This window comes from Muntiacus reevesi, chromosome 13, assembly GCF_963930625.1.
Source record: "Muntiacus reevesi chromosome 13, mMunRee1.1, whole genome shotgun sequence".
Taxonomy (NCBI): Eukaryota; Metazoa; Chordata; class Mammalia; order Artiodactyla; family Cervidae; genus Muntiacus; species Muntiacus reevesi.
In genome coordinates this window covers 21,077,035-21,092,356 of record NC_089261.1, presented here as the reverse complement: position 1 = coordinate 21,092,356, position 15,322 = coordinate 21,077,035, and the positions used below count along the sequence as shown (strand labels likewise).

Below are 15,322 nucleotides of genomic sequence, written 5' to 3'. Positions count from 1 at the left end.
TTTTCCTTTTCTTTGATCATCTCCTAAACAAAGTTTTATTTTCCTATTTTTTTAAAGGTGAATTCGATATTTTTGATCTTAAATCCTTAGGGGAAATCAAGTTTCTTTGGTATGTCTGTTTTAAACAGCTTTCAGGTAATGGGGGTTGGTAAAACAAAGACACCACACCTGAAGCGTACTTTTTCCTTGCCTAATTCTCAAATTCTGTGGATTCACAGAAGTTGTAGCTTTCCTCTTTATTTCATCCTTTCTCATCTCTCTTTTTTTTTCTTTTCATTTTCAGCCTAAATCCAGGGAATCTTTATTTATTTATTTCAGGGAATCTTTATGATCAGAATTCTCTTGGGATCCAGTTTTCTTCTAATACAATATAGTTTATTTGGGGGTCTAGCTATTCTGAAGCGCATCTTGAAATTGGATAGCGTTTAGCACAGGGATTTTCTAAAGCTCCAGCCGGTCTTTTGTCTCCTTGGTCCTTTGGGACAGACTGGCTGTTAGCATTTTTCCAGCTGTGGCCTCCGCGGTGGTTTTTCAGGTGCTTTAGACGGTTACTGATGAAAGTCCTGTGCTAGGCTGAGGCTGGTTTCCTGGGAAGGGCTATCCTTGCACCATACTTTCCTTTCTCTTTAAAAACGAGCTGTTTTCTTCAGCCAAAGCCTTAGGGGCTGGAAGAGCAGCAGAGGATTATGTGAGGTAAGCCCCCTCCGGCCAATGCAGTGTGCGTTGGCTCAGCACTTTAGGATTTGCACCTCAGAACCGTCGCAAAACAAAATATTTCACTGGGGATTTTTCACTTAGTCTTCTGCAGTCAGCTTTTTCTGGTCAGCTGAGTTCAGATATGCAACAGAAATTCAAACAGATAGGAGTTGTAGAAGAGACATTTGATGAAAAAGAGGTTAAAAGTGGTGCCTTAGAAAGCTGTGCATGCATGCTCAGTCGTGTCCGACTCTTTGCGACCCCATGGACTGTAACCCACCAGGCTCCTCTGTCCATGGGATTCTCTAGGCAAGTGGGTTGCCATGCCCTCCTCCAGGGGATCTTCCCAACCCAGGGATCGAACCCGTGTCTCTTATGTCTCTTGAATTGACAGGCGGATTCTTTACCATTGGCTTCACCTGGGAATCTAAGGAGGATAGAAAAAGAAGGCTGAGCGGAGATCCCCTTCTTGGTAGGGAGAATGTCAGCAGCTTTAGCATACTTTTACTTTGGCAGTAGGTCCACAGGTGCTTGTAAACAAATAGAGCTATGTACTTCTTAACAGGAATTGAAAGTTTGGAGGTGGAATTGATAAAAAAAATTCCAATGAAAATAATCTTTTCACATATCTCGTTTGGAAACACAGATTTCTTGTGACAATGCCAGAGATATTGTAAGGAAATTTTAACTCAGAGCTTTTAATTAGAATTGAGAATAAGTAAGCATTTTTAACTTTTTCTGGTAACCAATTATTTGCATCTAAGGTATAGTCTGCTGTTGAGAGTTCATGTTAGTTATTTATGTGCAGTTTTCAGAGCTGATTTATTGCAGTCTTACTGATAAAAATGAGTTATTATGGCTTTTACATTAATTTTGGTACTAAATGACTGTAATTCTAGGCACTTGAAATTTCTTTTGGAAATTGATGGCAAATTAGGAATCCGTTTTCATTCTGAACTCTTTTTCACACCTACTTCCCGTTTCTTCTTTCAGCTCCACAGAGAATCAAAATAAATGTTTGTAAATTACACAGGAATAGAAAATCCTTCACTGTTAATTCCTATCATTTTGCAATTATTGGAACCGTGGGGAAAGCTAGGCTGACTTTCTTTGTGAACCTCTGAAAGTTTCTCTATTCCTGGGTTTGACACCTGGCTCATATTCCTTGGGTCAGCAGTTTGTGCCTAGAGATTTTAAACTGTCAACTGATGGCTTTCTTTCTTGATTTGTAGTCTGATTTCACTGCTGATACACATTCTCGAGTTTTTTACTTCAGCAAACCAGATGAGGGTCCAAATTCTTGGATGTCTGAATCAGGAACAGGTATGATACTTGTTTTGTTTTTGTTTTCTGGCCTTACCCCTCGGCACGAGGGATCGTTGTTCCCCAATCAGGGATAGAGCCTGTGCCCCCTGCAGTGGAAGCATGGAGTCCTAACCACTGAACCACCTGGGAAGCCCCAATACTTATATTTCTAAGTTTTTTCAAAACAGTAATGTGTGCATTTCTCCTAGGGTGATAATCGTGTACTGTATAGTAAAGGGGTTTCTAAGATGTGTTGTGTGCTGTCTTATGTCTCTGCATCTGTAACTTCCTCACTTGCCTTAATTTGTGCTACCAGTTTTGAAAAGATAGAAGTGTTTTGTTTTGTTTTTTTACAGTTATTTCACATGGCTACAACAATCATCTCAGTGTTTTTTTGGATATCCAAAGTGAATTAAGAAATTCAACCTCCCTGTGAGCCATTCTGTATTCTCAATGGTGAACTTATTTTAGTCTTAATGGCTTTGCACACTAGCTCCTTTTTCCACCATCCCACATCCAATTCAGGATGAATCAGCTTTGCCTGTGAAAGTTGCCAGACTCTAGCGACTGTCACCACCTCCCTGCTCTCATCCTTCACAGAGCCTCATCACCTGCCCTCTGGGTTCCCATGAGCCTCTTGACCAGCCTCCCTGCTTTCACCTTGCACCTTCCATCTGTTTTCAACCCTGTAGCCAGGGTTGTTGGACATGAGGCATGTGTGATTAGTTCCCTCCCCTCATGTGATCCTTTGTAAAGACCGGTCCGATCATGTGACCCCTCTGCATAAACCCTGCAGTGGGTCTGCCGTGTGCAGAATGAGAGCCCGGCGTTTGTCCTTATTCCCACAGGCCCGCAGACATCTAGCCCTGCTGTTGGACCTCAGTGTCTGCTAGTCTCCCCCTTTCTCTGATTTAGCAGGGAGGCTCTTTGCTCAAATTTATCAGATGAGTTCTCATTTTAGGGCTTTTGTTCAGCTTCTTCCTGTGCGTGGAATGTTCTCCTCACTCCTTATAGGGGGAACCTCCTCAAACATGGCTAACACGGCCAACCTCAACCATCCTATTCAGTAAGAGCACCTGTCCTCCCTTCTGCACACACTGCATCCTCCCTTATGCCCAGTTTTTAAATTTTACCAGAGGACAGTGCTGGCCACCTTCTGACATACTGTATATACTGTAGTCTTTTTGCTTTCTCCCCACAGCTGGCATAGTAAATGCTCAATAAGCATTTGAAACATTGAGTTCTTTACATTGCTCCTGTGTAAGTCTGTACTTTGCATAAAGAAATTGTTGTCTTTTTAAAAAATATATTTATTTTAGGGACTTCCCTGGCCATCCAGCAGTTCATACTTAACACCTTCCAACACAGGGAGTGCAGGTTTGCTCCCTGGTCAGGGAACTAATCACACATGCCTCGTGTCCAAAAAACCAAAACATAAAACAATATTATAACCAATAAAGACTTTAAAAATGGTCCACATCAAAAAAGAAAGTCTTAAATACTTATTTTATAGTTCAGTTTAAAATATTTGAATCATTAAGTTAGGACTTCTACATGGCAAGACACTTAAGTGAATTTTTTTCCCTTCTAAATTCAATTTTCTGTATCCAGGTAGCCAAAACCTCCCATATTTAATTTTCTTTAGATAGAAATAAGTTCTTTTAGAAAGCACTATTATTCTTTTTCCTCACCCTTAATCTATTCTGTGTATTTTTTCACATTAGGACTGACTTACTGGAAACTGGAGGAGAAGGACATGTATCAGTCTTTGCCTGAGACTTTAGAGAAGACATTTGCACCAACCTCCTCCACAGATATATCACCAAGCCAGGTAATTTCATAATATGTGATGCACATGTATATTTCATAATATGTGATGCACATGTATATTTATGTTACACAATTGTATACTGTTTCATTTATAAATTTTGTGTTTTTCTATTTCTGATATACAGAAAAAAGGCGTGGGCTTTAAATCATACCCGCCTGCTTTCAAATTTGGTCTCTAGCATTCATTACTTGTGTGAAAATTATTTAAAAATGAAATTAAAAATGCCCAGTGTCATATGAAATTAAATGACATGGTTTTGTGTCCACTGTTTTAAATGTAGTAAGTACACAGATAAACTTCTTTTCCCGTTCTCAGAGCTGGTTTTGATTTTCTACTCTGTTATAACCTCCCACTGATCGATTTTGTCATAATTAAGTTACTGTATTGATTTTCTTTGAGCAAGGAATGTAAATACTTTATTGACTTCAGAGCAAAGAAATAAAAATATCTAGTATGTGTATATCGATGTATATTGATATATATAGCTCTGTCTTCTGTGCTTAGATCAGGGAATGAGAAAATGGGTTGGAGGAAAGGAGAGAGATGATTAAAATAACCAGGATAGCTGTGAACACAAGTGACAGGCGTAGATGGACAGGACAACATGGGACCAGCAGATTGGTAGACATCTGAGTCTCAGAGAGGGAGGAAACCAGCACTCCATCCTTCAGGAAAGGAGTAGAAGAGACAGATAAACACAAGGAAGGGCTGGGGAAGTGAGATTGAGGGGTCTGGGAGGCTCAGTGGGCTTTTCAGTTATAGGCTCACTGTGTTTTCTTGATCTGCAACATCTGTAAATGATGTTTTGTTGACTCAAAATATAAAGTTCCCATCAGTTTTAAGACTTCCTGCTTCCTATTCTACCAAGAAAAAAAAAAATCCATCAATTAGACTGATGCAGTGCTTTCTTATCACTTAGTATTTATGTTTTATAGACTTAAACATATTTTTATTATCTATTTCTCATACATACTTAATGAAAAATATAAGTGAAGTAAGTTGGTTGAAACGTCTTTACCTTCAGGGGCGGGGTCACACTCTTCTCTTAAGTCAGTGCTGGTTTCTGTCTTTTCCATACTCCGTTTCCCTTGGGCCACCAAGAGCATTGGTGACTTTACATTTCTTTAGAAGAGAATGAACCTTGGTGCTGAGTTTTTACCTGACTTAGTAGTTATGTATAACTGACCTGTATTTGACCCTCAGATAGGGAATGTTGCTTAAGCAGCTGATTCACTGTCCCTTAAATATTGATTCTCAGGGATTCCAGCACAGGTTCAAGCCACTAGGATTTTCTTCCAAACTGCTGACACCCGTTTGGCCAATTTTGATGGCTTTTTTATTTGTATATGAGGAGCCAGTGACAATTGTGTCACAGCTACTACTTGACCAAAGGCATTTGTAGGATACCATTAATTATAAGAGGCATTCTCTGTTCAGAGATATTAAAATATGATGAGAGTTCAATGCCTGGTTGGGGAACTAAGATCCCACGAGCCTTGTGGCATGGCAAAAAAAGCAGCAGTCCCTCATACAGGGCTGTGTGTGCTCAGTCATGTCTGACTCTTTGTGACCCCATGAACTGCAACCCATGGCTCCTCTGTCCATGGAGTTGTTTTCCAGACAAGAATACTGGAGCGGGTTGCCATTTCCTTCTCGAGAGGATCTTCCCAACCTAGGGATCGAGCCCATGTCTCCTGCATCTCCTGCATTTACAGGCAGATTCTTTACCACTGAGCCAACTGGGAGGCCCCAATATAGGGCTGCTTTCCAAGTGTTTCTCTGATATGCTGTTTTTGATCCATTCATTCATTTACCTATCTCTCTGTCCATCCATCCCTTCACCCATTCCAAGGTGAAAAAAGTCACTTGGTATTACTATGACCTCTAAATGGAATAGTTGTAACTCTTCACCCAGGCCCTGGAGTAGGATTCCTCAGGCTATAGCCAGAGCCGAAGAACTGCTGCTCAGCGTACGCTTCAGCACTTGAAAAGGCTTCTAGGTTATAGGTATATAAAAGTAAAATTTCACAGTGGGGTTATAGAAATCGTTAATTTTAAAAGTTTACATTTAATAAACTAATGCCTTTAATGCACACACACAAAGTATAATTGTCTTTTTCACAAGCTGGTTAAGGGTTTATTAAATATTAATTCATGGTGCTCTGCAGTCTTTGTAGTATCTGGAAATGGGACAGTTTAAAAGTTTAAAGCTGTATGACAAATGGGTTCTTTCAGTGCTTTCAATGTATCTCTCATTGAATCTGTAATATCATTTGAGAGAATGTCCAAAGTTTAAATTTGAGGCCCAGAGTTAAATGGTACCTTGTCATGGCCTACAATAAGACCCATCTTAAGAGAGCTTAGGCCCCATGTGTTACTATTTGGAGCTGAGGCCTCTTTGTAACACTTCCAGTGTAGCAAAGCCCTGATTTCTGTTGTGGAAGTTAGGATTGTATCTTCTTATTTTTATAACTAATTTAAAGGAGGTCTTATTTTCATTGGGTAACTTCTTTCCTAACACTTCTCGTCTGTGATGTGCTGTGCTCAGTCACTCAGTTGTGTCCGACTCTTTGCGACCCCGTGGACTGTAACCTGCCAGGCTCCTCTGCCCATGGGATTCTCCAGGCAAGAATACTGGAGTGGGTTGCCATGCCCTCCTCCAGGGGATCTTCCCAACCCAGGGATCAAACCCAGGTTTCCCACATTGCAGGTGGATTCTTTACCTTCTGAGGCACCAGGGACTGCTAACTCTTAAATATGAATGTAACCACAGAGCTAGGCAACTCCACTCTTGACACCTGTCCTTTCAAGTCACAGGAAATTAATCTGGCTGGAAGTTTTCTTGTCCCGCTTCATTCACTCATTATGAAGTCTTTTCTTCAGAATTTGTTTCTTATTTTAATTAAGGAGATTACCACGGATTTTATTTTTTGAAAGTGTTCTTAGGGTTTTAAATATCTTAGGTTTAAATTATCCCTTTAATATTTATGGTTAGAAAAGACGAAATTTTTTTCCTGAGGTAACAGGTACTGGGGAATGACTTCCAAACTCTTATTATAAATCTGATGGTCTAACATCTTGGTTTATTTTAAATTTTTTAAAAAACCTTTTTATGGTGCTGATCTTGATATCAGGAAAGTAAACTTTTTTCATCATTGATTCATTGATAATATTTGAATAATTTTGTTTCATATCTTTAAGTCTAATACTAGTAATGAGATGAAGCCACCATCATTGAAGGATATTTATCATAAAAAACAAAGGGAAAACAAGCAGTTACCTGAGAGGAATCTCACTTCTGCTTCCAACCCAAATCATCCGCCAGAGGTAAAGTTGTCAGCACTGCTGAGTGAAAATAAAAGATGCTTCATGACTTTAACTCTCATCTTGAGCTTCTTTCCCCTAGGAGATCTAAAGCCTACTCACTTAAACAAACCAACGAAAAAACCCGCATGGAGAGAGCGAAAGCTTACTGTTCTCTGTCTTATTTCTAGGTATTGACTCTGGACCCAACGTTACACGTGAAGCCAAATCAGCAGATTTCAGGGATTCAACCACATGGCTTTTTGAATGCTCTTGATGACAGAATATCCTTTTCACCGGACTCTGTTCTAGAACCTAGTCTCTCTAGTCACTCTGACATAGACTTGTTTTCACAAGCAAGTCATATCACTTCTCAGTTATCTGGTTTCCCAAAATATCCTACAGATGCAAAAGTTTCACCTGTGGACTCTTGGAAAAATCATGCATTCCGAAATGAGAGTAGGACCAGTTCCACGTTTCCTTCAGTATATACCGTTGGTAGTAACGACATCTCAGTCAGCACTGTAGATGAAGAAAACCCTGTCCTGGGACCGCCTGGCTCGGTCAGTCAGTCCCAGCTTCCAGGTACAGCCAGTGGTGTCCCAGAATGCATTTCACTGACGTCCCTGGAGGATCCTGTGGTATTGTCTAAGTATGTACTTCTGGAATGGCTTGTAATGTTAATAGATGTTCTCTAATGCCTGCTTAAATGATGAAAATTGTTTTTATTGAACTTCAGTAATACATAAAAATTAAAATAATTAAGGTAGACTGTCTAAAAAATAATCTTTGTTTTATTACTAATAGCTGTCAACTTGTGGATTAGCCTCATATTTTCCATAGGTGTATAAAGAGAAAAGGCTGTATTTTTGATTATGCAAATGATTGTGTTCTTGTTTTTTCCTATTGAGAGAGTGAGGAGATGCTTTCTAAACATTTTTTCCTCTCACCAACAGGATTAGGCAGAACCTGAAGGAAAAGCATGCTCGACACATAGCAGACCTTCGAGCTTACTATGAATCAGAAATAAATAGTTTGAAACAGACACTGGAGGAAAAAGAAATTTCTGCAGCTGAAGACTGGAAGAAAACCAATCAAATTCTTATAGACAGGTAAAACTTGTAATTTAACTGTAAAGTTAGTGTTTCTCCTATTTGGATATATTATTTTGCCCAAAGCATAATATATTGTGATGATAAAACACTTTGAAAGCACATAATTTCGATTTGAAATTTTTCAGAGAAACATGTTTGCCTAAGTAATTATTTTTAAATATTTGAGCCATCTTACAAAACACTGAAAATTGATGAGGACATTTGTTTCATATGGGCAAAGTACTGAGACAGTTGAGTAGATTTTGTATATGTAAAGGAATGTCATTTTGTCCTGTATGCTTATTTCCTGATAAGCCTGTGGTTGATGTCCTTTTTTCTTACCCAGATATGCATAGCTTTAACCTAGCCACTCATGCACCTGTGGAAATAATTGTCTCTTTTAAAAAAACCATAAGCACACAGGAGCATGCTCTTATATTAAGAACAGCATTCCCCTTAGTTTAGAGATACTAGTATTAATAACAGCATACCTTGCAACATACTTTACAAATGAAATTAGACCGATTGGAAACTGAAGGGTGGCTTCCCTGGTGGCTCAGTGGCAAAGAACCCACCTGCCAATGCAGAAGACAACAGGAACAGTCCCTGATCCAGGAAGATCCCACATGCTGAGGAGCAACGGAGCCATAAGCCCTCGTGCCACAACTGTTGATCCTGTGCTCTGGAGCCTGGGAGCCACAGCTACTGAAGCCCTTGTGCCTAGAGCTGCCGCTTGTCATAACTAGGGGAAAACCCACACAGCAACAAAGACCCAGCACAGCCAAAAACAAATAAATAAAATCATTTTTCAAAAAAGAAAAAAAACTGATAGGGTCTTGACAGCAAATAATCCTTCTTTAGGGCAAAGAAGACAAACCTCCTTGAGAATAATTATGAGGGAGCTGAGATCTTCTGGTCCAGTTAGCAGTCTAACTTGCAGAATTTGAGTAAAACTAGCTTTTATACGTGTGCGTGGTTGCTGTGGTAGTTAACATGCTGTCTTAATCCATCCTGGTCATTTCTATTGCTTCCATTTTGCTGTTGGTGGTGGGGATGGGGTCCAGTGGCAGAGAGAAGTAGTTTGAAAAGAGCAAGGAAAAAATAAAAGCTAGTTTTAGGTTTTCTAGGATGAAAAGAAAAGAGTAGATAGCAGGCTAGGGAAGTTGGTTCTTGGTTTTGTTTTGTTTTTGTTTTGTTTTAAGGAAGGCACAGATGACCACAGGTACTTCCTGTTGGAAATCAGAAGCCTGACAGAAGCGACCGGTAGGTCTTATTAGGTCAAAGAAAAGATGCCAAAGAAGGCACAAAGTAAAGGGGAACTAGTTAAAGTATTTTTATGTCTGGAACCCCTCAGAGTCATGAGAGAATGGAGGAGCAGACTGGAAGTCAATGTCTTACATAAATGAAAGTGTTAATAACAACAGCAGTCTGCAGCACTGGAGTCAGTGTGCCTGTAACATGCAAATGAAGAGCAACGCATTTTTGTCCCCTTCCACTACCCCCAAAGGATTTGGTTTGGCCTGAAGTTGTTTAGAGAGAAATCATTTACCTTAGACAAAAACTAATAATTATGTTGGCAGTATACGCTGCAGTTTTTTTCAAACTTTAAAATTGCAAATTGGGAGCTCCAGTTGGGCCATTAATACTTGTCACACAGTTGTAACTTAGGGGGTGAGATCTTTGGCATACCAGAATCAGTGTGGTAATTAAAAGAGTAAAATAACAGCATACCTACAGTTAACTGTTCAGTGAATTGTATTATTATTTGACTGTTTCATCAACAGTTTTATCAGCATTTCATTTTTGCAACGCTTTGATGCTTTTGTTGTTCCGTCGCTCAGTTGTGTTGACTCTCTGCGACCCCATGGACTGCAACACGCCAGGCTTCCCTGTCCTTCACTATTTCCTGGAGTTTGCTCAGACTCATGTCCATTGAGTCAGTGATGCCATCCAACCATCTCATCCTCTGTCATCCCCTTGTCTTCCTGCCTCAGTTTTTCCCTGCATCAAGGTCTTTTCCAGTGAGTCAGCTCTTCGTATCAGGTGGCTAAAGTATTGGAGTTTCAGCTTTAGCATCAGTCCTTCCAATGAATATTCAGGATTTACTTCCTTTAGGAATGACTGGTTTGATCTCCTTGCTGTCTTATCCAACACCACAGTTCAAAAGCATCAATTCTTGGCCCTCAGCCTTCTTTATGGTCCAAGTCTTATGACTACTGGAAAAACCATAGTAGATGTGACTAGATGGACCTTTGTTGGCAAAGTAATGTTTTTGCTTTTCTTCCAAGGAGCAAGCATCTTTTTATTTCATGCCTGCAGTCACCGTCTGCAGTGATTTTGGAGCCCATGAAAATAAAGTCTGTCACTGTCTCCATTGTTTCCCCATCTATGTGCCATGAAGTAATGGGACTGGATGCCACAATCTTCGTTCTTTTAATGTTGAGTTTTAAGCCAGCTTTTTCACTCTCCTCTTTTCACCTTCATCAAGAGGCTCTTTTTTTTTTAAAAAAAAAAAAAAGAAGCTCTTTAGTTCGTCTTTGCTTTCTTGTCATTTAGGGTGGTGTCATCTGCATATCTGAGGTTATCAATGCATAGTGGATAGGAACCTGAACTCTGGAGCCAGACTGGTTTGCTTGGAATCCTAGTGTGGCTCAGGAGGAACTTGACTTCTCTGTCTCCGAATTCACATTTGTAAAGTGGGATTGATGGCAAGCCTGACTCACAGGATTGTGCGGATGAATGCAAAGTGCTTAACATAGACTGAATATGTAGCCAGTACCCAGTAAATACTGTATTCACAATACATCATTAAACACTGTGTCAAAATGGTAACTGAATTCTTCCGTGTATTTTGTTATTTTCAGGTCCTATGATAATTAACTTTACAAAGAATGTCCTTCGTTATAAGAATAATGACATTCATGCTAATTTGAAATAATATAGAAGGATATAATATGAAGTCTTTCTACCCCATCTTCTGTTCTCACATCCTAGACTTAATTTTTTGCTTCCTTTTAGAAATCAAAATGTATATGCATATATAAATTTTTTTCATGGCAAAGATCAAGCAGTTTTATGCAGTCATCTATGTGTTGCATGTTAAGTGTACAGTTCACTGGCTTTGAGCTTTCCCGTTGTTGTGCTACCATCACCAGTGTCCATTGCCAGAACTTGTTTTAGCCTGCAAATCTGTCAGTCTGTACTCATTAAACAATAACTCCCCATGACCCCCTCCCTCCAGCCCCGGCAACTATCATTCTCCTTTGTCTCTATTAATTTGATGCTTCTGGGTACCTTGTATAAATGGAATCACAGTATTTGTCCTTTCGTGTCTGTTTTATTTCACTCACCATTCCATGTCCTTGAGGTTCATCCTTGTTCTAGCATGTGTCAGAGTTTTCCTTCCTTTTTAAGCCTGAATAATACTCCATTGCATGTATATACACACACACAGCCTTTTGTTCATATCCATTCATCCCTTGGTGGACACTTAAATTGCTTCCATCTTTTGGCTATTGTGAATTATGCTGCTGTGAATCTGAATATACAAAAACCTGCTCATGTCTTGCTTTTTCACCTAATAATTCTTAGAGATTTTTTCATACCATTTTTAATATTCCCTGACTGCTATAATATCAGGTTCATTGGGATATATTTTACTAAAATGGCATCCTTAGTATTGGCTAACATTGGACAATTTGTTTTATGTAATATACTAGAGAATCAGATTTTTATAACACTTTTAAGAGAAAGGATATTGCTTTTGATTGTTTTGTTTCCATATATGTTGTTTTAGATGTGGCCAGTTAGAGAGTGCTCTGAATGAAGCTACTAGTCATGTGAGAACACTTGAAAATAAGAATAACTTACTGGAAAGAGAAGTGGTAAGTATGGTATTTTTCTGTTGCTGTTCTAGTGACTCAATGTTTAAAAATGTAAGCTTTTTTATTAATTGAACTTTAGAGACAAATGAATATTTTTATAAAAGTATTATATGTTGCTTGTCTTCTCCTTTAGGATTTCTTGTTAAGATTCTGTTTTGAATGCTGGTGGCTTCATATGATAACTACATATTTTACCCTTTAAAAATTTTGTTTTAAAAAAAAAAAAAAAATTTTGTTTTTTAATTGGGATATAATTTGGACATTATAAAACTCATTCTTTTAAAGTGTACAATTCAGTGGTTTTTAGTATATTCACAAATTTATGCAACTATCACCATAATTAATTTTGTAAGTTTTTTCTGCCTTTAGAAGAAATCCCAAACCCTTTTAGCCATCCCCGCCATTCACATACACACTCTTTTCAGCTATAAGCAGCCACTGCTCTGCTTTCTGTTTCTATGAGTTTACCTATTCTGGGTATTTGGTGTAGATGGAATCACATCATATGTGACCTTGTGTGTCTGGCTGCTTTCACTTAGTATCAGGTTTTCAAGCTTTATCCATAGGGTAGCGTGGGCCAGTATGTCACTCTTTCATAGTTGAGTGGTACTCTGGTATGGCTACGCCACATTTTGTTTATCTATCCTTCAGATGATAAGTGGGTTGTTTTCACTTTTTGGCTATTATAAATGATAGTGCTGTGAACATGTGTATACAAGATTTTATATGGACATATTTTCAGTTTTCTCTAGATATATAAGTATGAGTGCTTAACCTTTTCCTCTTAAAGAACTTGTTTTTTCCCCCATGCACTGCCAAGTTTTATTCTTCTGTGTGTAATTTTACAAACAACGTTTTGCTGGAAAATGCCAGTTATATTCTAGACATTATTTCTGTGTCTTTGATGTTTATCTAGTTATCTTTGTCTCCTCCTAAACTGTGGCTTCCCATTTGGCTCAGTGGTAAGGAATTTGCCTGACAATGCAGAAGATGTGGGTTCGATCCCCTGGGTCAGGAAGATCTCTGGAGGAGGAAATGGCAACCCACTTCAGTATTCTTGCCTGGAAAATCCCATGGACAGAGGAACCTGGTGGCTACAATCTATAGGGTCACAAAGTCAGACACAGCTGAGTGACTGAGCATGCATACATATGCATGCACCTCCTAAACTATAAACTTCATGAAGTCAGGGACGTTTCTGTTAATCTTACATTTCTAGCACCCTAGTAACCTGGTGCCTGGTGGATTCACAATTAATGATTGTTGAATGAATATTAACAGATCAGATGCATTTTGAATTTTATTTTCATTATGAGACAATATGGTAAGAGATGCTTTTTTTTCCCCCCTATGAATATTAATGTGAGGCAAAAAATTCCAGTTTTGCTCTCAGAATCAGTTTCTTGATAGTCATGGTGATTTTTTCCTCTTTAAAGTGGTCTATAGGTGAGTCCTGGAATCAGAATGCCTCTGTGGTTTTCTCTGTATTGTTCTGTAGGATAATCCTTTCTAGTCTCCATTCCTAGGATATAACAGAATATCAAATGTGTTCATTTCCGTTTATATGTTTTTATATTTTAGTGTCCACAGTTTTATTAGCTGCTGTTGAGACCTCTGTTTTTTAAAAAATTATTATTATTGAAAACAGCGTATTATCCTTGTCTTTGTTTTGTAGAGTGATTTCAGAGAACGCTTCAACGCAGCCAGCAGTGCCTCCAAAATTCTGCAGGAACGAATTGAAGAAATGAGAACAAGTAATAAAGAAAAAGATAATACCATTATTCGACTGAAATCTAGACTTCAGGATTTGGAAGAGGCATTTGAGAATGCTTACAAACTCTCAGATGATAAAGAAGCAAGACTAAAACAAGAAAACAAAATGTTTCAAGATGTAAGTGACAACCATAACTCAGTTCTGTGGTTGGCTAAAAGTAGATTCAGGTTTTGTAGTCTTACAAGCTGTTATGACATTTTTCACGTTTGTTTTCACTTTACATGACTTTGCTGTAGCTGTAAATATCCGTATACCTTTCTGGTCGAGTCGGTTGGGTCTTATCTTGAAACAGGAAGTCAGGGCTTTCAGAACTATGGTGTCACTCCCACGTCTTTCGGTCGCTAGCAGGGCAGCTTTTGAGTGGTCTTAAATCAACATCTGTGTGTCTGGAAGGTAAAATGAACCAGATTTAGAAGAGGCTTGATAAAATTTTTCATTTTGATTTAATTTCACTTAAAATTTAGAATTGTATCACATTAAAGATGGATTTTCAGGGTTTTTTTCGGTTTAAGTTTTTATTAATATTTTTGTTACAGTACATAAAAAATCTGAAAGTATTTCTGGCTGTTGAAATTTTCTTTCTGGTAACTTTAGATTTGATTCCTGCTGCTTTGTTTTTTAACATTTATTTTCATGAAGATAATACATGTAAATGGTTTAAATGGTCAAATTTCAAGTGAGAAACATCAGTCTTCTCCACCTCTTCCTAACTTGTAATCCTCTATCCTAGAGGTTGTTATTTTCAGCCCTTTTAGTTATTTCTTCTAAAATTTTGCTCCCTGTTTCTAAATAATAAACTTACATTGCTCTTTTCTTTTATCTGTCAGTCTTAGACGTTATACATTGACTTCCTTCTGTGCAATATCACTACAGTTTAGCTTTCTTACACCACTGGCTCCCAAACACTTGTCCCCCTCTTTCCAGTATGATTAAATTGATTCTAAGAAGCTTATTTTTCACATTTGAACAACTCTGAAATTGGAACACATTTTTACACTATAATGTCTTTCTTTAATTGGCAGCGTTTTTTCCTCTTAGCATTTTTTGACTGTTCTGGGTCTTCACTGCTGCGTGGGCTTTCTCTAGTTGTGGAGAGTGAGGGCTACTCTCTACTTGTGGTGCATGGGCATCTCATTGCGGTGGCTTCTCTTCTTGCATCATGCAGAGTTTAATAGTTGCAGCTCTTGGGCTTCAGAGTGCAGGCTCCGTAGTTGTGGCACTCAGGCTTAGCTGCCATGTGGCATGTGGGATCTTCCCGGACCAGGAATTAAACCGGTGTTCCCTGAATTGCAAGGCAGATTCTTAACCACTGGACCATCAGGGAAGCCCCCTCTTAGTATTTTAGTAAATAATATTAAATAGTATGATTTCTGATCAGTGGTATCTTAGATTTTAAATACAATATATTATTTATAGGTGGATTAGAATTCAGTAT

General features: G+C 38.6%; 1 protein-coding gene across 7 annotated transcripts in view; it reads left to right on the top strand.

The window, feature by feature from the left end:
• Positions 1-15,322, top strand: part of MPHOSPH9 (M-phase phosphoprotein 9) — a 51,758-nt gene that overhangs the window by 15,350 nt on the left and 21,086 nt on the right. For 6 of the 7 annotated variants that reach the window (XM_065903986.1, XM_065903984.1, XM_065903983.1 and 3 more), the window contains 7 exons: positions 1,929-2,019; positions 3,726-3,832; positions 7,034-7,159; positions 7,327-7,787; positions 8,092-8,247; positions 12,026-12,113; positions 13,789-14,004. In XM_065903986.1, the coding sequence (XP_065760058.1) occupies positions 1,929-2,019; positions 3,726-3,832; positions 7,034-7,159; positions 7,327-7,787; positions 8,092-8,247; positions 12,026-12,113; positions 13,789-14,004 (1,245 nt within the window). The remainder of the gene's footprint in view (positions 1-1,928; positions 2,020-3,725; positions 3,833-7,033; positions 7,160-7,326; positions 7,788-8,091; positions 8,248-12,025; positions 12,114-13,788; positions 14,005-15,322) is intronic. The other variant, XM_065903982.1, reaches the window with a different exon arrangement.